General features: G+C 37.6%; 1 protein-coding gene across 1 annotated transcript in view; it reads left to right on the forward strand.

Moving 5' to 3' along the window:
• The window catches only part of PTPRN2 (protein tyrosine phosphatase receptor type N2), a gene marked incomplete at its 3' end in the record, with an annotated part of 669,211 nt that overhangs the window by 237,840 nt on the left and 404,672 nt on the right, over positions 1 to 26,699 (forward strand). The window contains exons 4-6 of the mRNA XM_081996867.1: positions 1,007 to 1,124; positions 6,105 to 6,267; positions 19,626 to 20,100. Of these exons, the coding sequence (XP_081852993.1) occupies positions 1,007 to 1,124; positions 6,105 to 6,267; positions 19,626 to 20,100 (756 nt within the window). The remainder of the gene's footprint in view (positions 1 to 1,006; positions 1,125 to 6,104; positions 6,268 to 19,625; positions 20,101 to 26,699) is intronic.

The following is a 26,699-nucleotide window of genomic DNA, read 5'->3' on the forward strand; positions in this document are numbered from 1 at the left end:
ATGTTGACTGCAAGCCATGATGAAGTTTATATTGTGTGTATGAAATAGTGACTGAACCAGAAATCCCCCTTGCGAGACGAATTCTGACAACCAGATACATCCCCTTCCATCTGGTGCTAGAGAGGATTTTTCTTTAGGTGATTTCTTACAGGAAGATATTAGCAGCATAAACATATCTGGAACTTTTATCAATATTCCTTTGAAGGCTTTTGTGGTGTTTTACCGCGCATGGCATAAAAGCAGAAATTCGCTTCAATTATGGGATATTTAGTTATTAGATAATTACAGATAATTGCATGGGCAAGTTCTATGAACTAAAGCGTTACCGTAACATCTAAAATCTACAAATTGGGTAACAATTATGTTTAGAGTTATATCATTATTTCAAGTATAATTATTATGAGATAGGCAGTGCATGTAATTAATGAGTAATCACTGGATTTTGCCTTCATAGTTGCACTTCCCCCTTGTTTTAACGTTCCTTGTCACAACGTTTAAATGTAAAGATAATATAAATTGACCTCCATATGCAAAATTCAAAGTACTTATTTCCACTGTAGTACAAGCTCCCTAATATTCTAAAAACATAGTTTCAAGAAGAAAAGAGAGAGGGAGAAGACGTGAAGTAACCTTTCAATACATACCAGCTAGTGAGAGAACTCTTTTCCATAGCTGTCCAAAGTAACCTTTTTTCATCTACTAAAGCTAGTTTGTACCTCGCTAAAATTCTGCTAAGAGAAAGTCTTTCAAAATTTCCTCACATCATCTTCTGTCTTCCTTCCATCATAAGGAAAATTTGACTAACAAAATTTCATACAGAAGAGAAGAATCTGTAATTCACTTTTGGGTCCCAATTGAACAAAGCTTCCTTTTTTCTTTTTCTTTTTTTTTTTTTCCTGTTGTTGTTGTTTATATAGGACACACTTTTGCCAAACTTTCAAGTTATTAAATAGTGGTTTTGCTTCTTTTTTTGTTTGCTTCTTTTTTTTTTTTCATTATTTATCAGGTTTTACCTGGCGAGATGATTATACACAGCATGTTATTGGTCAGGAACTCTCAACTGTTCACAAAATCCACAACAGACGCCCTGATATATTCGCACCTGAAGGATCTGACACAGGAAGGTAAGTCTTCAGTGGTGGTTTTGCCTGGTAGGTTTTTGGGAGGGTTTGCAAATGATGAGAAATAGGTTGGCACTGAAGCGGAATTAAACACATTACCAAACCCACTATCTGTGCGGCAACGGGAAACCAGTCGTACAGCAGCACTGAAAACAGCAGTAGGAAAACAGCAGACAGAATGAATGAAATCCCTCAACCCTGTTCTTCTGATTATCATCAAGTTAAGAAAATACGGCTTCTATTGCTAATATTGGTTTCAGAATTCAAAACATCAGGTCTTTTATCCAGTTTATGCAGTGCCTAGAGTCAGTTCAGCCAGCCCTACTTATGACTAGCTTAAAAAGGCAGACGTATACAGTAGCTCATCCACAGGAAACATTTTATTCTGGAATAAGCCAGCAAAAAGAAGCATTGAGTGACATTCTGAGCGTCTAATTACATTTGGAAACACATATTATATTTTCAAACTCATATTCTTCCAAAACATAGCTGTAATTGATTCAAAGTCCATAGATTCTCCACTTTAGTTGCAATGTTTGTCCAGGAAGGAGAGATTCATGCAAATTCCCATGACAGAAAATCTTGGGACATTTCTATCTATTCTTTACATTATACAAGTCATTTTCCTCATGGCTTGAAAGATATTGAGAGGGGACTTAGTGGTTACTGGTAGCAAGAGACACAACATCTATAATTCTGTAGAGTGATATGGATGTAGGACCTGCAATTATATACATATAATGCATCTTCATATACAAATACACATATAAATACACTCTTTTACCTGGTCTATTCTGTCCTTCTGTCCCACAGGCTTTTAAGTGCAGCCCAACCACACAAACCCCAGAAGGAAATTTTAAAATGCATAAAATTTTATGAATATTAAAAATGCTAAATTTGCATTCTCCTACATAATTTTAAGAAACGTAACCTAAAAATTAATAAAATTGAAAGTAAGTGCTTTTTTTTAGAAAACATTTTTCTTAGTAGGACAAAGCTTGAGCTTCTATTCTTGATGGGCAAGATATTGAACGTTGGACTTCAGATCTTCGTATACTGCAGTATGGGGTTTGCATATACTGCAGAACCATTGCTTTTCTAGATTTCTTTTTTATGGAAATAAAAATGCTGTGTATTTGATATTGCCCAGCAGCTTCAGCTGTGTTTGCCTCGGTTTATTTTGATTTAATTAATAGAATTTTACCCTGTATTTCACATCTTTGCTGATGTAAAAGCTGTCCTTAAAATCACAGCACCATACATTTCAGGAGTACAGCAAGGTAGAAGTATCTTCTAAAGGAGATACTGGTCTATAGATCATCATAACAGTGATAAAAGCATGTGGTTGAATCCATAAACATGTTTTCACTGCTTAGATACACAAAATGCCATTACTGTATGGATTATTCTCTGTACATGGTATCAGAAATAGATTTGAATATATTGTGGGGTTTTGTTTTTTTTTTTTAAATTAGTGTTTCTGAAACTTTTATTCATGAGAGTAAGATAAAATAGGCCAGATTTCCATGAGATCAAGACTGTATTCTGCAGTGTTCCAGATTCATAGCTATATAAAAATAAAATGTATAAGAAGATAAGAAATTATTTAGGTTTTAGACTGAGAACAGATGATCATTTTTAGGAGTTCCTGTTGTGATCAGGTTTGAGCTGTTTTGCATTTTTAACTAGAACTATACATTAAAAAAAATAACCCATTTTGTGTATCGACATTTTAGGAACATCAGAATTTCAAATGTCTTCTACTTATAGCAGTTCCTATTGTGGATAGATTTTCTGAAGTTACCAAGCTGTGCTTCTGAAAGCGTTATCTTATGTGCCAACAGTATAAAGCATTAATTGATTTTTCTGGTTGTCCATTTGCAATATATTCTGTAGGTCAGAGAACAGTAGGAACTTTTTCTCTGCCGTCTTGTAGATTCTGATCGAGTTTGCTATACGCTCAGTGTGCTCAATGCACTTGCTAAAATCTTTTCAGATAATAATGAAATAACTAAAAAAGCAACTTAGTGTAGATATCTAATTATCAAAGAAACATTATGTCAGGAAGACCTTTTATTAAGGGTAACGTGTGTAATAAGACAATATGAAGTCATACTAATGAGTCATTAATCCCCACAGAGCTAGTGAGAGCAAGAAAATAGACTGAGACACTTGAAAGGTAAATTGACTTAGGCTAAATTAGTGTGTATGAAATCTGATGGAACAGAAGACACAGATTTCATCTTAAAAAAATGCTGAAACCGGGAGCTTGATTTCAAGATGAAAGTTCTTTCTTTGGTGGCTAACTGAAGTGTACATGGTATTTCCTGGGCCCTTATTAAATTTCAAAAAAACCCCACTCTTGAAAGAGGATCCAAGATAAAGGAAAGAAGTCCATTCTGCACACAGGGAATAAATGTCAGTTGTGTTCATTGGTGCAATTAGGCAAAACCACAAATGTTTCCAGCAAACTTCAATGTATGAAATAGGTTCTAACATTATTTCTATAATAAAACCATCATTAAGTCAGTAATATGATTCTCACAGCATTTAAAAGGGAGAAACTTTATTCTAAAAAGCATGGGATCTATTAATTGAGAACATCCTAGAAATATCTGAGGTGTAGTGATTTAGATATTTCCACACAAAAGCTTCTAAAGCACTATTTTTTGTAGAAAATACATAATTATTTCTCTGGATGAATATTTATATTTGTCATTGTCTTTATACCCTAAAGTTCATTGTGTGCAAAGTCTGTTTCAGAACAAATTAAAACTGAAAATACTTCCAAATAAGTGCACAACAAGAACTTAGCTGACAGTCATTTCTCCTCCTCACCAGGTGCTTTTATATTTGTCTTTCATCCATTTTCTAATATGACTTCGTCAAATTTAAAAGAAATATTTTAAATCAGTTGCAATGCCAGCTCATTTAATGCATTTGACTTTCTGTGTTAACAAGGTGAACAACAGTGAAATACCAGTGAACTACAAAAATTTTTAAAAACTTTCAGATGTATTCATAGAATTTTTTTCAAGTTGTCATCAAATGAAATGTAATGCTTTGTTAGACTTTCACATTTTAAATGTTTAAAAGTTTATAGCATAAAATATTACTTCTAATGTGGAATTTAAACACAACTTGAGTGCAATTACTGTCTCCATAAGAAAAATGAGAAATCTTAGACCCCAGATTTTGCTTCTACCACCAGTGTGAGTGATTATATACTGTAAATAATGGCTTGAAAAGCTAACCTAAGTACCATCTTTTATCTCTGCATTCAGTTCCCATTAGCTCCAGTGGAAATCCTCGGGGCAGAATTTGGTCTGGTATTTCCATTTTCCCTTTCTTTTCCAAGTTAGTGAAGGAAGGAGAAGATAGGTGTTGGAATTAATTGATGAATGAAAGATGAGTGTTTGAAACTGGGTACTTTCTATGATGAGAGCCTCTTTGGATTAGTTCATCTCTATTGAAGCAGAAATCATACCGCCCAGCTCTTCCGAAAACTGCAGGACAGTTTTAGCCTGGCTTTAAGTTGCAAAGGAGGTGGATGATGTTACCTGCATGTCCACCCCCCACCATCAGGCAGAATTTAGAGCTCTGGAATAAGAGAAAAATATGAACAGCATGAGAAGAAAGCAGGATTTGTGGTGAATTATATCAAGATCACTATAGTGTTCTGTGCAGTAAACCTTCATTTTCCTAGAGTTTGTATACCTGATGGGTAGCTGGTTGTTTTATACTGGGGAGAGGTGGAGGGTTTTTCTGATACTTCAAAGTGAGCAACCCTGTGAGCATTACTGGTTGCCATGCCACCATAGTAAATTAGATTATTAATTACATTTATTAGTATTACATTATTTGGGACTTGCATTTGATACAACTGTGAGCAGGGAAGGAAGTCTGTTACTTTGCACATAAAGTAATTTAATTAAACCCAAGGTTTGGAAAATGACATAATGGTACTCTCTCAAGCTGTGCCCCTACATAGGCACCATGACGTGGGCTGGTAGAATAAAATCTTGCTTACAGTGACATGAACATGTTGAAAGTCAAACGATGCCTCATCTCCCTGAGCTGGAAAGCTCTTCCACCTGGAGTTGTTCACTTAAGAAGTGTGTGGGCATGTGGGTAGGAAATGGTGACACCAAAAAGGTGATTTCCCTCAAAACATCGTGTCAATCATAGGGAAGGAAGCAGACTGGGAACCCTCTCTTTGCTTTCTTGCACAAGGAATGAAATAGTTACTGGTGTTGACATTTAAATTATCATCATCATTGACATGTTGTTGAGATAGATGAGAGCCAGTAATAATTCAGATTCATTGCACACAGTGCTCTGAATCCCATATAAACACCTCTACACTGCTGTTTAATCACATTTTTAGCTTTTCTTTGCAAACATCACAAAGATCTGTGCAAATCAGTCAGGAAACACTGGTATTCGGTGAATCCCAGACACATGAGAAGATGAGAAGAGATACTTATTCCATCTTATTATTCCCTTTTTAAGCTGTTTGCTGGAGCTAACTTGCTCAGTTATTTCTGCACATCCAGTAGTCTTGCTGTATTCTGTAAATTGGTGCAGGGCCAAATTGATGTTGAATCTCATCATCATCCAGCAATTTTTTAAAATCTTAAAACCATCTCATATTTCTTTGGGGTGCAATTTAATCATGCATATTTTCTTTTTTCAAGCTTTTTCTTTTCTTCTGAATATGGCTTTGCCTTGATGTAGACATTTTATTTGATTTACTGTTGGATCATTAACTTTGATTCATGCAATAAATTGTTAATAGTGCAAGATTTTTTGACTGCTTTTGCTGAAACATTGAATTTTCTATACTTTTGTGGTTGCGAAGCTTTTGAGTGACTTTTATATCAGGTATGGAACTAACTTCAGTGGTTTGCAGTGCCTTTTTAGGTGGGCATTTTGTATGTTTTACAGGCTGGTAACTTTCCTTTCCTTGCTTTTGCTGTGCAGGACTTTAGGACAGAATGCAGATAATGAAAGAAATTACGATCTGGAAAATGATGTGAACTTGGCCAAGTCTCTTCAGCAATATCTTAAATATCTCCGTGTTCTCTCCCAGTCTGCAGCTACAAATTTGTATCCAAGGAAGATGAATGACAAAGTTTCTGTCAAGGTAGTATTTTTAATGTGGTTCCTAGTAGTATTTTTAATGTGGTTCCTACATCCTGTGATTTTGGCTTCCTTCTTCTCTGAATTCTCTTTATTTTTCCATTTTCCTTTCTGTATCAAGACCAGACATTGTTTCATACTGCCTCCTCCAATCAATTGTCTAACTGCACCCACCAAGTTATTTCCAAATAAATTGAGTCAGCTTCAGCATTGTAAATGATAGAGTTCTTCTAATCTGGAGCATTTTACATTAATTAGGGATGGATTGTGTGTGAGGAAGGAGGAAGAGTGAGATAAAGATGGTAACATCTTCACTGACTGATCTGAAACCCTTCTTTTTGGAGAGGAGCATCTGAACTGCTCTTCTCCAAAAAGCTGACTGAACTACGCTGTGGATTCCTGATGATGCTTATGTTGCTTAGAGTACAATTAATATACTCTTTGAGCAGATTTTGATAATGGATCTGATGAATTGTGCCTCAACATTTCCTACTTCTTACTGATCATAAAGGAAGCTTATAATGACCAGTTAGGGTTCATATGTATACATTATAAATACACGGATAGCTAGGAAGATAAATCACAACGATTAAATCTTGAGTATTGTCTATGTTAAAAAAAACACACAAATGCCTATTTGAGAGCTAAAACAACTTTTTTCTTTCTTAGGAAAATCTGTCATGCTCTATGATGGATCTTGATAAATTTATAAAAATGATTGGATGAAGTGGTTGCATATCATAGGCCCTTATAACCCTATATCTTTTGCTAAAAATTGCATTTATCCAAAGCACTCTATTATTTTAAAGAAATGATCTGCTATTAAAGTGATCCTTTCAAAAAATTGCTATGTGCTATTTGCGTTAATACAGCGTAAATGCAACAACCTTAGCTAAAAAATATACCGAAGTTTTAGGAAAGAAATGAGGCGAAGAAAATATAGTGCCAAAACCAAACTGCTAATTTTTTCCGGGAACTAACTCAGAGACACAGAACTACCGCAGTGTATCTGCAATAGCAACTCCCAACAACAGTATCAGTTATATCAACTATTTAGTCATGGTAGAACTGAAATAGCCACAAGTTTCCAATTTCATTGATTGGCATACGTAACACGATTTATGGCCTATGTCATTAGGTGTTCATCTGGGGTAAGAGAAGTTGGCAGGCAGGGGCAAGGCAGCTCTGGGGATGGGTGAGTGACCACCTTCGTGGTATTTTGCCTCAACTCTCTACTCTTGGGTGCTGACCGCGGTGAGGATGCCCTGCTTTGAATCACTGGCTTCCAGAGACAAGAAAACTTGCTCAAGAAGTATTTCAGTGGGTCTGGTACTGTCATGCAAGTTCATAAATAATCCATAAGGCTGAGACCTTCTGTGGGGAAGCCTGCTGTGATAACACCACCCACCAATCTTATTGAGTGTTGCCATGGAGATGGGTACTCTGAAGCCTGGGGAAGTGGGATGAAGAGGAGAAAATCTGGAAATGAAGCACGTATAGGAGCAAACTGTACATTTCTATTTACTAAGGAGCATTTTAAAACAACAGACTTTGAGTCAGATGTGTTACCTATAATTTAAAATTAAAACACACACAAAAAAGGAAAATTATCTTAAAAATTAGCAATCAAGCATGAATTTTAAGTGATCCTGGAGATGTTTATCTATCCTCTGCAAATCAAATGCAACTGCTATTCTTTAAAAAGAAAGAAGAGGAACACTGTATTTATGCCTTGATTCATTGGGTCATTAATGGAATAACATTTAAACAAAAGAGAAACAAGGACTTTTGCTACTCCGGGAAACAGAAAAAAACATAAAATGTAATGATTTTAAGAGAGTAGGAAGGAAGTAACTGCAAGAGCTACATTTCATATGGTTATACCACTTGAAATCAAAAATGGCTATCTTATGCACTTTAACTGCGTGCTTCGACAAAATCTTGGTACCTTATTTTTGTATTTTATATATGGATAAATTATGAACATACATTAAATAATTGTAGCAAGATCTTATCTTTTTAACTTTCTGTCACTCTTCTGATTAAAAATAAGGGTAAGACAGAGGTATTTTACCCTACTTAAACTTAGAATTGCAGTTTTTGGGCCTTTGCCCTTCTTAAAAATAATATATATTTACCTCTGTCACTTCATGCTTGCTGTCGGGCAGTAGATGTAACACTGCTCTGGTTGCTTTGATACCTTGCCTGCTATGAAGTATAGCTGAATCTTGCAGAAATTTAGTGCTTCTAGGCAGACTCCCTGAGTGGGTTCTGATTTGTTCCAAAACTGTCATCGGTGGACTCTGGCCAAGAGTAAAAGAAAAGAAGAAAAAGACAAAGAGGCTTTAAGATATTTGTTATATTCCGAAAATGTTATTTAGTATCTTAACATAAAAAACTTTAATCAAACTGTTTTACAAACTTTTGGTCTTTAGTTTTCCGAATATTTTCCACATGGACTATCAGAATAAAACTACAGAGCTTCAACATTACCAAGTAGACAGCACACATACTGTTATCCATAAAGTTGTAAAATAAGACACGACAAAACCTAAAACAGGTCGCTTTTTTCCTATTTCCCATGTTCAAACAGCTGTCAGCTTGAGGCTTAATACAACAGTGACAGAAATAACACTATTAAATTTAAATCATATGATGGACTAAAATTCCTAAAACGTCTGCCATTTATTGCAAGAGTTTCTTGAGTGATTTTTGAAGCACTTGAAGTTCATCACTAACTTAGAATTTTTTCTCATTATTTAGACAGTATCTACTGCAGGGTGTAATCTAGCCAGTTGATAATGAGTCTGCCCATGGATAAATAGCACTAAATCAGAAGACTTGATGGGTCTGTTTCCTGAGGATTACAGTTGTAAAGAACATTCAGCTGAAAAGAGTTGTTCAGAAAATGGGCACTTGGTGGCATTTGTTACTTAAGCATTAGCTAGTGGGGTTTTGTGTGTAGTTTTTTCCCTCCACTTGGGCCTAATGAAGGTTTTACCATTGACAAAATGCTTCATTATCAGTCTTTGTGATTCCTTTCTGCCAAACCTGGACTTAGTATGGAAAATAACATATAGCCAGGCACATGCACATAATGAGAAAGCTGAGTTTATCTTATCTACTGAGGCAAGAAAACGCAGAGGCTTCAAATCACGTGTGACTTCCCTTGCCGTTCTCTCCTCCAGTTAGAACAAACCCCTCACAGAAAAAACCTCAAACCCAAAAGCCTGAAGAAACCACTACGCTGTTGACGTTCCTACAGAAAGCGAGAAGCATAGTTTTGCTGCCTTCGAAGGGACAGCACGTGGCTGGTGGCTGTGGAAGCGGAGCTTGCTGCTCTTGCTGCCCATGGCAGCCCTGCTGGTGAGCTCCGTGTGAGCGTTTGCGTAGCAGGGCGTGTGGGAAGCCTTGAGGGCATCTTTAAATAAAAGAGGTAGAAAAAGAAAAAAATAGCTGTGTCCACAGCAGCCTTACAACAAAGCAAAAAGAGAGGCAGCAAAAAGATCAGTACGGAAACAAATACTCCCGTTGTCTACTTTTCACCAGCCATTAGAGAAGGCAGTGAGGAATGACCTTACATTACATCTCTTTAAAAAGTGTCTCTTTGTACTTAAAAGTCTCAAAATCAGGAAGAAAATAAAAATATGTCACCTGGAAATTTCCTTGAACTAGCTATCATTTTTAGCTGGAACTGCTTGCTTTTTTCTTGAACTAGCTACCACTTTTACGTATTCTCTTTCCTTCTGGTAGCCTGACTTGCGAATTTTTTACTGCGTCAGGCTGGCAAAAGCACACTGCTTTGGTAACCTAGCCTTGGCCTGGGCTCATTTCAGACACAGTGGCTATAGCAGGCAGCGATCGTGTCCACCACGCCGCATGGATGGACACCCTCTTCCTCGCTCTTCCAATCTCCCAGCTCTACTCTGGGGCTGGATGCTCCATCGGTTCCTCTGGGAAACTTTCTGGAGAGGATGTAGGAGTAAGGATGTTGCCTGCTACGCTTGTGCTGGTGCTGCATTTCTTGTTGCAGGAGTCTCTGGTTTATGGTTTAGGTTTTTAGGGCATGTAATTGCTCTTATTCTTTCATCTTGACTTGGCCTCTGAGGTCCTACCACCTGCTGAGGTCTTCCTCAGGGTGATGTGCCATTCAGGCCCTGGTGTGTAGTGTAGGGAGGAAGAGAGAAAAATTATTATCTCAGAGTCTTCAGGGAGTTTCATCCATTTTCTGCTTTTTCTGTTTCTCTGGGTTTTACTTACTTGCATTCATTTTTGAGGTAAACTTTATGTATAAATATTGTGATTGCAGAAATCTCCAAGTCTCAGGTATTCTTACAAGTTTTAAAGCAAAGGCTCTGGAAAAAAACCAGAATCTTTACATCGAAGAAGTCGCTAATGAAGTTAAAGGTCTTTGCAGAATCACAAAGGGAAAAAGAAACAGAGAAGTGACTGGTTAGTGGCAGAGGGATGTGGCTGGTTGATAGATCAGCAGTGCAATGGTGCCATAAAGGGAGAAGATGAAAAGAAAAACTTGTGACAGAGTAAGTTTGCTGGAATCTACAAGGGTGCAAAGGCTAGACAAGGCATTTGGTAAAGCTTATATTTTAGTCATTGATACAAGAGGGAAGCTTCCACCTATTCTCCCCTTTCACATTTTGGGAGGGGTACTCATGGTTTTGCTGGATTGAAAATCAATTGCTTGATGCTTTGTAACTGATCTCCTGAAAGAATTAGAATGTGTGATAATTGTTAAAAAGGATTATTTTTTGCTTTGGAAAATCTGAGTGCACAAGTGCTCAAAGATGTACTCTGAACTTATCTGCAAATAATAATTACTCTGATTAACTAGTAAGAAATTATGCAGTCATTGCTTATTTTAATCTGGGGCTTTAATTTGAAAAAGCAGTACCCATACTTATCTAACATTAATTAAAATACAGTACTGAATTAAGATCATTAGAAACTGATTTGGTGGCGGACCGCTGAAAAGTCAAAAACCTTTCTGCAATGTATACATTTAAATTATGCTGATATACATGTAAAATTTAATATTTCATATACGTGGGTTTATATATAAGTAAGAAAAATGTAATTCACCCTGTGGATAAACACGTTCATAAAAATATCAGGAATAATTGATAAAGGAGTGTCTTCCTGAAGCTACGGAATTGCCCCTCTATCAGCATATCTGTACAACAACCAATAGAGTAATATCTGAACACCTCACAAGTGTTGATGTATTTATTTACCTAATGCCATTACAAAGTAGGGAAGAAGTAAGACCCCTATGTCACAGACAGATTAGATAGCTTTTCTGAGGTCATGCAAGAATTTTTTGGTAGACCGTAGACTAAAAGTTAAACCTCAAATCACAAACAAGTATTTCATCTTGTGGATCATTCTCCCTGCCATGGCTCTTTTCAGTAAAATAGAAACATTAAAGTCCTCTTAAAAAAAATACAAACAAACAAAAAACCAACAAGAAAGCCAAAACTGCATAAGCACTGGGAGCAGAATTCATTTGACCAAATACAGATGTTTGTATTGCTGCAAGCCAGCCTAAACTCCTCTGAAGATCAGTGGAGAGAAAAAAGGACTTTCCAAGTTGTGGTAGATCTTTTCTAATTTAAATACATAAAATCAGATGTGATATATTCAGTTCTGCATGAATCTGGTCTAGATAGCAATTTTTTTCTTGGAGAACATTTGAAGATCTAACAGAATCACGGCTACAAATACTAGTAAAATCACAATCAGTTTGTTTGCAGAGTAAATACAGTTTGGCAATCTAAAGTGATCTCTGATTCAATGTTTGAGCTTAGTAATTTGGCAAGTGAAGATTCCAATGCCAGTATCATGCACTTCAAGTCTTAGACCTAACACCTACCTTGACCTACAGCCTATCAGTTTACGTATGATGTAGTGACAAAATTTCCACATCTTAATATTGAAATCGTAATTTCCCTTATCACACATCTTGTAAATATTTGTAATCTTGTGAAGGTTAATTATTTGTACAATGATTTGAAGATACAAGTGCTATAGAAATGATGTTATAGATGATGTCTATAGGGTGGGAGGCTTATTTAAAAAAAACAATTCATTAATTTCTATGAAACATAGATTGATAGTTTTAAAATCTCAAATACTGACTGGACAATAGGATTTGCTTCTTTTTCAGATCCCTCCTCACCACTTCAAAAGTCAACTAGGTTTTGCCAAATACCATATGTTTGGAGTTTGTTTCTGTCCTTTCTGCTGCAAGTTTGCAATTTGTCTTGCAAATATTTAGTCACTGTAGTTCAATACACTGTCCTCAGTAAAGAGAAGATGGTGGAGCTGGTAGAAATTTTAATATGTATTCCATATTTATTTTTAGATCATACTTACCAAATGAGGGGATAGAGTTCACAGAAGTTTAAACTTATTTTATCTACCCACTGTGTGAGTGTTCTGGTGTTTACATTGCAGGACAATGCAACAACAATTTTTTTTTTTGAGGGGAAAAACACCTCACCTTACCTCTAGCAGCTGTCCAGGTAATGGCTGGTTGCTTTCAATGGGGTTGTAAAGCAATGTTATAGACACGGATCCTGCAGAACTCTATCCCCTTGCATTTACCCTTGAATCTCTAGATTCATATGTTACTTATAAATATATTGAATTGGTGCTAATGTGCTCAAATTTTGGCAGTTGAAAATCTTCATGTTTCTATGTAAATCATCTTTAGATAATGAGTTAACTTGATATACCAGCATATGCCTACAGAAAATGTGTTTAAACATCATTCACTGAAACCTTAAGTAACAGATTTATTGGCATATGAGCAAACTGTTGTCAGAGAAGGGAAGCTGATAAACCCTGATGTATCTCTCAGCACTGATGGCCGTGCTGCACAATTTCTACCGTGCACTGGGGGTTGACTGTCACTTATGGGTTCCTATTAGTAATGTCAGGGAGCTGCTGAACCCCGTAGCCAAACAGAGGTGAAGCTGCTTCAGCTCCATGTCCTCACAGCTAGCCAGTAGCCAGGTGGAGCAGGTCCTGCCAATAGGCACCACGGGACCTGTGGTCCGATTCCAGTCGTTGCCACACAGACCACCGTGAACACACACACATGCACTCAGAAGAGAGAGCTTCTCACCCAGAAAAATAGCTATAAATGGAGTTTGTTGAGAAGACAGGGCAGACTGTAGTGATCAGACACAAGGCATGGGTCACACAGGTGTACTGGCCAGCCTGCTTACATCCTACCGGTCCCTTTTACTCCCTTTCCCCTCTGTTTACCACAGCTGTTTCCCACAGCTGTTTCCCAATTCACCTTGATCCCTCCCTCTCTCGTTCTTTCTCCAAACATCCCATAATATGCCTTGTACAATGACAAGATACTCTTCTTGGCATCCCATAAGGAATCCCCCACTGTAGGCAGTAACCCCTTCAATCTGCAGGGTGATCCGGAGAGCTTCTCCCATTGACCCAAAGGTGGTTGGCACTCCTGGACATCATGGCTGATGGCTCAGCCTGAGGAGGAGCTGAGGCACGGGCGCCGTGGCACTTTTTTGGTTTTTTTGTTGGCACACTTTGTTGGGGTTCATGCACCCATCATTTTTCTCTGTTCCTTTATGTGTAGGGACAAGCAGGTTATCATGTAACCTGATGTGTAAAACTAACATTTCTGTTTGCGGTGAGCTACTGATGAGTGCTGAGGAAAGACAATCCAGTGCTCCTTTTCCACCAAAGGAAACGCTTTAGAAACTTTGTTTTAACCCATAGGACGGAGATTTGTCAGAAAGAGAGAGAACAACTAGCAGCTAGTTACGAAGCTAAAACTAGCGAGTTCCTCAGCAGTTCAAGAAATGGCAACTAACAATAAAAACTATTTATGCAGGATAGTCTGTTGGAGAAGGTTGAAGGGTAGGCATGCAGCTAAGAGCATCCCAAAGCAGACCAAGAGTGGCTAGGAATATTTGAGACTTAAAAATGACTCTCTTAAATAGTAACTTATACATGAAGTAAACCAATGTATTTATCCTCTCTCTTTTTTCTTTTGTTTTGGAGGATGGTTTTGTCTAAGAGTGGTAGAATATGCTGCTCTGTCATTAAATCTCTGTCAGCTGAAGTTACAGCCACGTAGATTATTGAATGGTATACAGTCAAACCCCAGACAATCCTGTTACACTGCAGTTTCACAACCAGAATTAGGAAGCAAAGTCATCCCTAGTTTTGATCAAAGGGGACTCTGAGGACCCTTTTTGCTTGATCAAGCTTTTGACACTGCAAACTACAGGGTGTTAATTAATAATCTTTGACATCTTTACTTCTCTGATGTAGTTCTTAAATGCTTTCAAAGCAGTTGCAATTTTCAGAAAGAAAATAGGAGATAGTTACAGAAAGTTACTAGTGAAATAGGAGGTCAGATGAGATGACTGTAACGGTGACAGTTGCCTTAAGCCTGTGAATTTGTCAAAAGACCATGGCCTGATGCTGTCCCATCGCTGCAGGAGGCACTGGCTTGGCCCCTTTACCAGTTTCTGTATTCTGAATTAGTCTTCCCGGTTCTTGGTTTTTATGCAGTCAGTTCTTGCGTGGTATGATATCATTATCTATAGTAAGTGAAAAGGTCATTATCAGCTGGTAGAAAAAGCTTTTTCTCCACTACTGCTCAGAAAATGGAATTATTTTACTGTCTTTACCTATTATTTTCAGACAAACCTAACATTTAATTTGGTGTAGTTTGTAACAACGTGTCTACAGCACACACAGGCTTGTAATGAGGAGTTTCCCATTTCAGCTAGCTTGAAGCTAGCCGGAAGCCTGCTAAGACATCCTCCTGCACTGCATGGGAACAGTAGCTCACAGGCTGAAAGAATTACGGCTTTGTTAGCACGGGTCTGGCTACTTCAGCTGTGATGCCCTCAGGACACAGCTGTACTACTTACGCAGCTCCATCCCACGGACTTTTGCACTGTAATCCACTCCACGACACCCATCTGGCCCTCAGGTTTCAGGGTTGGCTGCCTTTCTCTCAAGGCAAAGGTAAATCGAGGTGTACAAATGCACAGCCCACACTCCAATCTAGCAGCCAGGCAGTGCCACTTGTGCTCCTGCTTAGTTAGGGGTTCACATGAGTACCTGGTATTCCCCATGTAGTGACTTTACACAAGACAAGTGTGTGTGTGGTTCGCAAAGTATCTAGAATGCTTCTGGTGGAAAAAGTTAAACTTCCACTCCACACAGTGATTTACACCATGAGATAATCTCATTTTTGATAGCCTTTGGAAACTTTTACGTTATCCCACCATTGGTGAGGGAGGACCTGGTTCCAGTGTTCGTTGTGTTTTTCTTTTCTGATTTCAGAGAGCATGCTGCCACTATCTCAAATAGGCACAGCAAATTAAGTATTGTAGGTGGAATCATGGTCCAACCAAATTTAGGTGGTAGCATACATGAATTTATATCTGAAAATGCATCAAACAGAAGAAGCTAAATGAAATTGAGGGAGGAAGATTTCTAATTTATGCATTCTTAAGGGATTTTTTGTTAGCTCTGTATGCCTTCAAGATTTAGCAAATGTATCCTCAAGAAAGGAAATATTTTGTCAAAAATTTAATTCCATTCTTCCTGCACTTGGGCAAAATATTAAAATCAAACTCCCCCTTTGTGGATAAATTGAACAGCATTTATCTGTGCCTTGGGTTGTATGTATCCACTCCTACCCCACTTTTAAATTATTTTTTTTTTAAATAGAACATATAGTCCATAGACTATTGCACAGTGCATCTGCAGGGTGTAATTTAATGTGCCCTTCTGTGAACTTTCATGCAGAAAATGTCAGTTACATACATAAACCATACAAGACATTGCTCTGACAAATCCATGTTCAGGAAGGTTAGTGTGTGGGGTTTTTGATAAAGTGTGAATTATTGAGATAGCTTATTCGAAAGGTGGTGAAGAAGAGGAGAATCTTGTGCAGGTGGAGAAATAAGATTTCTTTTAAACTGAGTTTTTTAGCAATTCAGAGTACTTTTTAAAGATGCTATATCAGTGACATGAGATAATTGAACAGTATCTTATCTTTTAAAAAAAGGTATCGCTGCTAGTAATAGGGACTTGTATTCCAACCCTATTTAGTATAAACCAGTTATACAGTAACTGGAATATTTTTTCTTATTTTTGCATATTTCATTTAAAGTTTGTCTTTTTTTTTTGCAATTACTATAAGTGCTTTATACAAATCCAGTTTAATCAATGTAGAAATGAATTTTCTTTTTAAATTTTTCCTGCTCCCTGTTTCTCTCTGCTTCTCCATAATGTTAGCAATTTCTCCAAAGGCACAAAGAAAGGAATTTACAGATTCTTCTTTCCACTGACCATGGGTTATGCCATTTAACTTTGAAGTCAAACTAGCAACATCTATGTTCAGGAGGTTAGATTGCAAAAACACTTCAAATAAGATTATCACGGTGCTTTGCAACTGTTATTAATAACTTAAGATGTAAATTGTCACTGAATTCTAAACTGCGTATCACACACGTTTTTCTCCTACCTTTTTCTGTAAAAAATATACTTTTTTTTTCTCATGCCACTTAGCACAAACCCGTAGTCTAGGGCTGTATTTATCCATGCTGCAATTTTATTTGGATTTCACCTTGCATGTTTCAGTTGGCACATAGATTTTTGGTGCTGTGTTTTGTTTGAGATGAGCTGGGAGGGCTGAGGAAGAGGATTTTTTATCCAAGTTGGGGCTTGCCACGCCATACAGCTCTGAGCCCCCTTTAATTAAGTCAGACTAAGCTACATCAGATGGGCTGGTATCCGAGTGCACTGTGAAGCCAGCTGAGCTGTCAGTGCTGTACTTTAATTAGAACTTTTAGTATTTCATCCCTTACTACCTGAGGTGTGACCTGTCAAGCTGCTGGGAGGATGCCCCTTGATGGAGGTGCAGCTCCGAGCCCAGGGCTGGCACTTGCTTGTATCCAATTTGTGTACAATCGCTTGGTGGTTTTGTTGTGTTTTCTTTCTCCATGTGCTTGTCGTCTGCAAGAGCGGAAATCGCAGATCTGTTAATGTTAAAGGTTATTTGGACTTGTTAAATAGCTCATCAAAAGCCAGCCCACATCTCCTGACCCTAATTTTTCACAAGTGGTTTGAGAGTGTCTAGCAGTTTTGCTCCCTCAAAGACTTGATTTATTAGTAAAGCTTTAGAGGCAAAAGAAGCAGCTGGATGTAGGACAGAGATCCAACAGCGCTGACCTAATGCCTTTCCATGGCTGAACAGGGAATGCCCTCTTCCCCTTGCCACGTTTCTCCCTTTCCCAGCTCCCTGTTCCTCCTTCCTGTGTCCCCAGAAGGTCCTCCAGAAGATGGCAAGGTAGGGAGCATGGGAGTGGGAAAGGGAGCTGACAGTTTATGTGGATTCTCTGTAAACCACTTGGTGTGTCTGGGACTGCTTTGTGTCATCCTCCGCAGTTCCTTCTAGGGCGTGAGCATCATTAAAGAGTTAGTTACCCCACGCAAAGACTCAGTGACATTGAGAGGTAAATTCATACAGCTAGTAGTTTTTCACATCTAGGATTTGCTAACAAGGACGTAAACAGCATTCAACTTGTATTTTGACAACTGGCTCCCCTCCCGGTGTCGATCCGAGCAGCGCATACCCTGCAGCTGGTGCGCTGAACCGGAGCTGCGTTGCTGCTGTTTGATGCGGTTCCCAGGGGACGTGAAAATATTTCATAGACAAAGCTGCTTGAGCTCTAGCTCCGTATTCTTTGACACTGTCTTACTCTAGCCCAGTTTCTTGGCATTAACAGAACACGTTTCTATGTTAAAGACCACCTGCAGAAGTCTAAAGCCTTGCATTGGTTGATCACAAGCCAGAGAAGCCAAAGCGCATTTTTTTCTGCAATAAAGTTGCATAAGCCATAAATCCACAAATCATGATATGGAATCATGGAATGAACCTCTTCAATCATTTCTCTCGGGGAAGATAACCTTCTTGGAAAGCAAGGGGTATGAATATATATTATAAAATCAACTGCCTGTTATCAGAAGCAATAAAATTGTTCAGATGGAGAGCAAAACTATTGTCCATAAATAAAGAACTAGCTAAAATCTAAAAGGCTTTTTTCATATCTGAAATAGCTTATCAGCCTTACTTACTTTGCTTTTACAAAGTCCATTAGGAAATACATAAATAATGATTTTTCTGGCTGAATTCTACTAATTGCTCTCCTCTAGGGTGTATAGTCTCTGCAGAAAAACAAAGGATCTAACTGGAATAATTCTGAATATAAGTAAACCTCTCAATTCAACTTTGTATTTAGCAGAGAGTGAAGGAACATGATTTTTGAAATTATTTATGAGGGTGGAACCACTTCGATAAAAACAAAAAGTCCCGTCTTCAGGTTGTGATCATAACAGAAATGTCTCTAGCATTACATTATAGTAAATAATACACTTAATGAGCTTATTGTTTCATGTGCTGGATAAAGGCTTAAAGAATTTAAGGAGAATTTAGAATTTGTCCTCAAAACTAAATTTCTTCATCAACAACAACAGAAAAAGCCAATGAAAACAATACATGTTGTCTTGCAATGCCAGATTTCTATCTGGTGCATCCTTGAAAATCTGAAACTGAAAATAGAAAACTCTAGTGCCAGCCCACCTTTCCACTTTTTTACCAACACTTTTTCAATGAAAACATCGTTTTAGCTTGACTGGAACTTTTTTTACATTCTTGCTTAATTTGTTGAGTTATTTTACCTGAAAATAATAAACAAATTAAAAACCAATTTAAAGGCTGTTTTTACATTTCTTTATACTGGAGGACATACTGATTAGAGATTTAATTTAGTGAAAAAACAAAATATTTCATTTGAAATAGAACAAAGTATTTCATGTATGCAAAAGAATTGTTTCACTTTCTTGATGTTCTTTAAAAAATGACATTTTTTATTTGACTTGCTAGTTTTTGGTAAGTAACCTGAAAAAAAAGTTATTCTCATAAGTCTAGTAAGATCAAAGGGAAAGTGGCTTTACTAAATTTTCTTTGTCCGACGGAATACAAATAGTTAATACATAGTTAACATCAAGTTTGAGTTATATCATTCTCCCTCTAATCTCTTTCTCTTGCTTTTTAATAATTTAATAAACAGTTTTACAACATTTGTGCCAAAGTGATAGTGCCTCTTTAAAGCAAATTTGCCAGTTTGAGGTTTGCAATCTACATACACGTTACAGATTCTAATTATTGTTTTCCTGGTTTGTAAAGCACTAAGGCTTATGCCTGTGAGTCCTGCATAATAATAATCATTACAAAGCAATAATGATCCCATCCTTTTTTCCACCTTTTACTCTCTCTAGAGCTACATCTATAATGATCCTATCAGGTACTATGTGATGCAAAAACACAAAGAAAGAGAACCTCCTTTGGCCCATGCATCGACATCCCATCAACAGTATGCTGAAAATCTCCATGGGAGGACCTTCAACCGACCTCAGCCAGACAAGTTCTCACCAGAGTCAGAAATGGGGCTTGACCAAAAAACTCTGATGGCTGCACTGCATACGTACATCACTCAGAACTTGTCAGCACAGAGCAACAATAAAAGCTCTCACAGCAGGACTAAAGGATCTCACATTTATGCTGATAGATTCTACTCTTCACAAGTCAGTCCTTTTGATGGAAATTTTGCCAAAGCAAAAGCAGGAGATTTTAAAATGAAGAAGCTGTTCCAGCCAAGACCTGTGTCTGGAGTGTTGGGGCCATCCCCTGAGATGCTGAATCATAAATCTGCTTCCCAGGATGATCCAAAGGACCCTCTGAGTGTAGTGGATGGTAAAGTTGATATTTACTTATTTTAAGTTATCTGAAGTTTCCTTCATGTTCACCGAGCATTTCTGAGAAAAAAGAAAAAAAAATTACATATTCTGGTATATCTCCTACTATTGGCATATTTATATCTGCCATAATACTCCCAGTAATAATGTTCACCATTCTAACTACTCTTTCCCTGCAATCATCTACCCACATTCTTCAACCCACCTTCCATATGCATGAAGAAATATATGACACTCAGCAAGACGTAGCATTTACGAAACTTGTTATATTTTCAAAGCCTTTTACAAACAACACGTAATTATGGGTCTATTTTTGCTATCAAATCTGTTTTTATGCATGCATCCAACACTATGTACAGGTAATATAGAAATGCCTGGTTTTGCCCCATTTCTCTGATTTAACTAGAAATTCAAGGACCATGGGTAAAATTCAAAGTTAGACACAGAAATTAATACTGAGATAAATTCTGGCGCAGAATTTATCTGCGAGAGGAGATAGAGGAGGAGTCTGTCAATTATGTGGATAGGTGGACCCAGAATAATACAAGAATGTGGCGTTACATGTAGTTTTGGCTGGACATTCTGTAACAAACAACCTTTTTGCTGGATTCTCATCTTTTTTACTAATGCAGTTTAACAATGACCAGATGCTGATTTCTTTTGTACGTGCTAGTTTCACAGACGTTTAAATGAAGATGGGGTGTAACATCTCACGGGATGCTGTGATACGCTTTAAGCGCTGCTTTGTAAGACAAGATGGGTCTTTGTGTCATGGCTGGGGATCAGGTAGACCTTAGAAAATAACTCATTCACTTTATTGTTTCTTTAAAATAATCTATCTATGAATGTTATTCCAGTGGTTCACAATGCCTGAAAAATGAAAGAATTGATCCTCAGCCATTGCCAAGCAGTTACATCTGTTACACCCTAGTCAGCACTATCACAATAGGTTTTGGGGATATGTAGGAGGTTTCCTTTGAATTCCTTCAGTAGTTATTATCATCCATAAAGTTTAATGTTTTTTGATTCGTTTTGTTTGTTGTTTTTTTAAAAAACAGAACACACAGAAATGTCAAAGTTGCAGCAGAGGAAAGATAATGCTTGCAATCTAAAGGATGCTCAGAAATGAAAGCATTCTTGGTATGGTGCCTAGAGATAACAGGTTTCAAGGAATGAACTAGAATGTAAAATCAAATCCAGGTGGCAGTGTAAGTCTCTTGCACAGGTTAGACAATTTTGTTGCTAGACTCAAAACAAACTAGGCACATGCTGGTTTCATTATCCTCCAGCTGTTCCACTTCACCTTTCCTGGTAGGAGCCAACCAGGGAAAAAAATGCTTAACACTTAGAGGGAATAACACATTTCACAATTCATTGGGTTGTACTACTTTGACTTCACATACATAATGTGCCCTGTAGGAACTTCTTCCATTGCATTAGCTTTTAAATGTTGCATAGACATAAAATTATGGATTGTTTGAGTAGGAAATAATATGGTTTCCATTGTATTTTTGAGCAACGTAATAGTCTCATAAGGAAGTGGTGAGGACAGACCCCAACATATTCGTTGTTTAAAATGCTGTCCCTTGGAATGATGATGGTTTGGATTCAGATTTGCCAGGCTGGCTGCACCATCTCTTTCTGCTTTTAACCTTTCTCCAATCTCTCTGGTGCTTCAGGATTTTTGTGGGTTGTTTCTCTCTCACACTCTCTAAACCACAGAAAACTGGAAAGCATGGGGTGCAGTCACATGAGCTCAGTTCTCTGTTGCATCTGATACAGGATTAGACAAAGGAACTTGACTGGGAGAACAATCCAGAAGGTACTGAACAGATTAGCACTGAGAATAGCTGCAAAACAGTGGCAGTTAAATTAGCTATCAAGGCACCCTGAGGGAGAAATACAAGAGAAGGAAATGTGGAGTTATTTTTCTATCAGATTTGGAAACTCTTATCTCTGTATCTCATGATGTTCATGGCTACTGCCTTTGTAGTCACTGTGCAATAGTGGAATCAATCTGTCTTCTGCACCAGCCGCATTTAACACTTGACTCAGTTTTAAATTATTTGTTCTAGTCTACTCATTTTCGATGCATTAAATATCACAGAATACCTCTTTCTGTTGCTTTGAAAAGGTCAGAGAATTAGTAATTCAGGTGTCTTTTTTTCAAAAGATAACAAACCTCCATGTTTATAGAGAAAAGATATTTGTGTACGTCCTCTGCCCTGCAAAGCTATGGACACCAATCCATATGGTGCTCAGCTGCTGAGGGTAGCTAATGTGTGGTCAGTAGGATGGTGGGGTAGAAGACGACAGACCGCCCTGTGGCACTACCAGCAAAGTTACTGCTGCCGTAGCAGTCGGATGTCAGGCAAGGTGGCTTTGGCAGTTGTGTCAGCAGAGTATGGAGCATGATTTATACGCTGTACAATAAAAAGCTCTTTTCCCTTGCTAAGCTGCTGTTGTTTCTTACTAGGGGAATTCTACTGGTGAAGCTGATATTAAAAATGACATCATCTAAGATATATGTGCCTTTACTGTCATCATGGTACCAAGGCAACTATAAAAGACAGCTTGCCTTCTTCAGTTCAGAAGCTGGAGCTAAGGGAGAAATGTGGTTTGCTGTACAAGCCCGGTGAAATATGGCTGAGCGTTGCCAATTCTACTTAGAAGGGGCAGTAGCAGAGTTTAAGGGCTGTACACAGGTACATGCGTGTTTGAGTGCATGTGCTGCTTAAGTGATGTGCCATTGTAGTGTCCATCTGCTTTTTGGTCTTTCTCCAACAATATTTTCTGTTTTTAATGAATTCATCATAATTTCCTTAAATTAACCAAAGGTGTTTGTAAATAGACGCACTGATATTTATATCTGTATCAGCCTTGTCCAATAATATGCAAATGATATACAAACATGGACAGGTGCCCTAACAAGAAGTGGAAACACCCATATTTAACATGGGCACGTACTAACATCATATCAGTAACTTCATTAAGTTAGCCAGACTCTTTATGTAGACCGCCATTTCACCAGGCTGTTACAGACATTTTGGTGACTGTTCCACCTGGCATACTGAAAACATGCCGTTCCTCATACCTGCTACCTTTGTTATCGCCTTCGGTCCTTGACATTTGAAGTCACACTTGTCGTTGTTCAGTAAAGGTAGCATGTAATGCCTAAGCTTTACTCACGTTGACACAAGTATTTAGGAGTTCATTTGATGAACTGTACCCAGGTGGCATCGACCAGGGCAGAAACAGCCGCATCAGAGGAGCAGGAGGCTCCTCTAGAACAGGTTTATTTAATGAACCAGGAGGACCTGCAGTGAGCCTGTTAGTATCATCCGGAGTAGGGCCTGCGGCCATTCATTTTCCTGTGTGATTCCCCACCCTGTTCCCCCATTTCCATTTTTTTTGAGATTGAGACTCCTTTGTTATTGTCTGTGAACCTGTGGGAGTGGGCTGAAGAGATAAGACTTGTCTAAGATAATAGGTACAGAGAAAAGTTAGTTTGGAGATAATGAAATGGGATGGAAATGACAAGGCGGCACTGACTGCGTGTTGTTGAGTTACTCCATAGGTAGTCTTGGAAGCTGGCTGTGAAACAACCAAAATAAACAAAAATCTAGTAGTGCTACTTAGCCCTTTTAATTACACATGTCCTGAAATACAATTATCTTTTAAGATTTATCTTCAAATATTGGTTTAATGGCCAGTGACTAGCTTAAATAAAATTTAACAGGCAAATGCAGATGCAAACTATTTTTCCGAGACACAAGACTTGCTTTCAGCTTGGAAACCTGCTGATTTTCCAAATCATAATTTTGAGCTGCTTTTGACTTGAATTTGCTGCTGAATTCATGTAATTTACACTAGCTTTTTTATCATTAATGAATTAACGTTGTTTGTACAACTTTTACTCAATGATTCAATCATTCTTGTGCTGTTCCATTTGCTGGAATTTGCTTGAAATATCTCTCTATGCATTTTGCTAAAAATCTCATAGTATTACTAACCAATCTTTTGAAGTATTTTATGAATCTTGGTCCCATTTTCAGAAAATAGATAAACTTTCAGGACTCTAAGTAACGGTAACACTGAGTAAACTTGAGAATCTGAGAATCAAAATTTTGAAGAAATAGTGCTACTAGGCATGTAAATGTTTTTTTAATTTTTTTAATAAATACAATTTCTTGGTAAGATGTTTCCTAATAGCTTGAAAATCACAGTAACTGAATGACATTCTTCTAGACATGTTATGACTAGGAAGCAGGGGTTCTAAGTCAAGGGAAAAGAAATGTGGTTTCGGTTCTGAAGTTGAACAAATAAAAAATGCTTTAAAAATATTGTAGGAAGGTGAGCGTGATCCTAAAGCAGTCAGTATCATTTAATAGTTAGGAAACTAATCTGGATTGTAGGAAACTCATGTTCAAGCCGCTAGTCAGCTGGCTGTTTTGGGTATGTTCTCTCTTCTTTTGCCTAAAATTAGATGTTTATGAATGATGTTTGTGTGACATAGAAGCCTTTTGTTCTCGACATAGATGTTTTAAAAAACCATTACACATTTACACGGGGTTTAGAAATACAGGGGTGGATTCTTTATCTGCACTAAAAATTATTATGGACATAAGTAAATATCCCAGGTGATTGCAAAAACCTTAAAATTCCCAATGTATCGGTTGTTAGCTGTTGCATATCAATGTATAAATGGCAAACTCTTGAAAAAGAAAGTCACTGAAGTCATCACAGTTTTCATTCTTTTGTAGATGCTCTGATGTCAGGTAATGAAACACTGTTCCAAGAACACTTTTTCCTACTGTGATGTTCCTTGCAATGTGTCTTTATACATTTTGATTTGCAACTGACATATATTCTGTCTTTTCTTTGCTGCCTTTATTAGCTCTGCTTCAATAATTTAGTTTTTTCTGTTGGGTTATTGTCCAGTAGTTCTATAAAACATAAGAACAGAAATGATATCTAAGCAGTCACAAGGTTTCTGCAGTAATCTGGCAGTGCTGGTATTTCCTACAGCTTGATTTCCTGCATTTCTGCTATGTGTAACCTCTTCTGCAAATGGCCATCTTCCAGGTAGCTGTTGTGCTTCTTGAAAAAGTTCCTTCAACTAAGTTTGATCAAGTTTAATGAAAATTTTTATTGCAGTTTGGATTAATTTTCTCTTGTGGATTAACTTCCTAAACAAAAGCATTTGGTCATTATGTTTTTACTACATTATTAAATTCATAACAGAGAAAGGGTACAATACAAGGAAAGTATTCAAAGTTTTCTGTGACGTGTTACTCAGCTTCCATCAAACTTCAGTCCTAATTTTGCTGCCTCCAAATATCTTGGCCCAGAGAGTTTGTGAGAGATCATGAAATTAAGTCTTTGACTCTCGTCAAAGCGGACACTTTGTTGGCTGCCACAGTTTGAAGCAGCATCATAGATGTAACCTATCTTTTTTATTGGTAGTCATACTTAAGTGTATTTAAAACTATGCTTTTTAAAGTAAATTTCAAAAGTTCACAGCATACAACCTCAGCTGAATTTTATAATGAAATCAGCAGAATTTTGTAATATCATCATGGTGCATAATTGGAAAGATGTAGCCTTTTAACCTGGAAAAGAGTGCATGCCAAAGAACTACCTTCCCCATGTGTCAAAACCCTCTTTGTCCCACAGTAAACCTACTACTTAAGCTGCTTAATTTATCTTGGTTTATATTGACTGATTTAGGGAAAATGGCATTAGTTCAGTGGTGAATTATGGGTCACGTCAGGGAAGATTAATCTCTGCCTTGAGATGGCATTGAGAAGCTGATTGTCAGCTGCAGGCTATAACCTCTTCAGCTAACACAGAAGGGTCCAAAAAACGACAGGTGTGTCCAGGGTGTTGGCCTCTTTTTCTAAATGACAAATAATTCTTGATTCTTGTCTCCCTGCAAAATCACAGATGTTCTGCTGCCTCTTCCCTGGAGCAGAAGAGTCTCTACATACTTCTTCTTTCCTAGTCTCTAACTACTTCTTCCTCCTTTGCTGTGAAAAGCAAAACCTTCTCTTTAGCTCTTTTTCAGGTACTGTTTTCCCCTTTGCACACTTACTTTTTAATTCCCTTACATGTAAGCCTGAAAGCTGACCGCATGGTCGCAAAGTCTTGTTTACAGATGATGAAGAACATGCCCAAACACGGAGCTTATCTGGGAGAATGTTACCGTAAGAGAAAAGGTTGGATGTTGCCTTCAAACTGCTTAAACATAAATTCATACATTCAACAGTGATTTAAAAGCAGTCCATATCTTCCTCTTCTTACACGATATTACATATGTGAAAGAGTTGTCTTGCTTGTATGCAATATGCATATGTATGCTAAATTCCTGATCAGCATGAATATGCAGAACAGAGGCATGATTGAAAATTGTTTTAATATGCTAGAGTAAGCCCTACATTTAGTGTCTCATTCTTAGGCTGATTTTTGCAGAGCTATACAGCGTGGTGCTGAAGGATATATGCAGTGAGAAAAGTGCCTTCCCTGAAGAGCTGTTATGCTACGTCTTCTAACTCACCTCTAATATCCATTGTCCTTGAATTTCCTCATCTTCAAAAC

This window comes from Phaethon aethereus (assembly GCF_964289735.1).
Source record: "Phaethon aethereus genome assembly, chromosome: 2".
NCBI classification, from domain to species: domain Eukaryota; kingdom Metazoa; phylum Chordata; class Aves; order Phaethontiformes; family Phaethontidae; genus Phaethon; species Phaethon aethereus.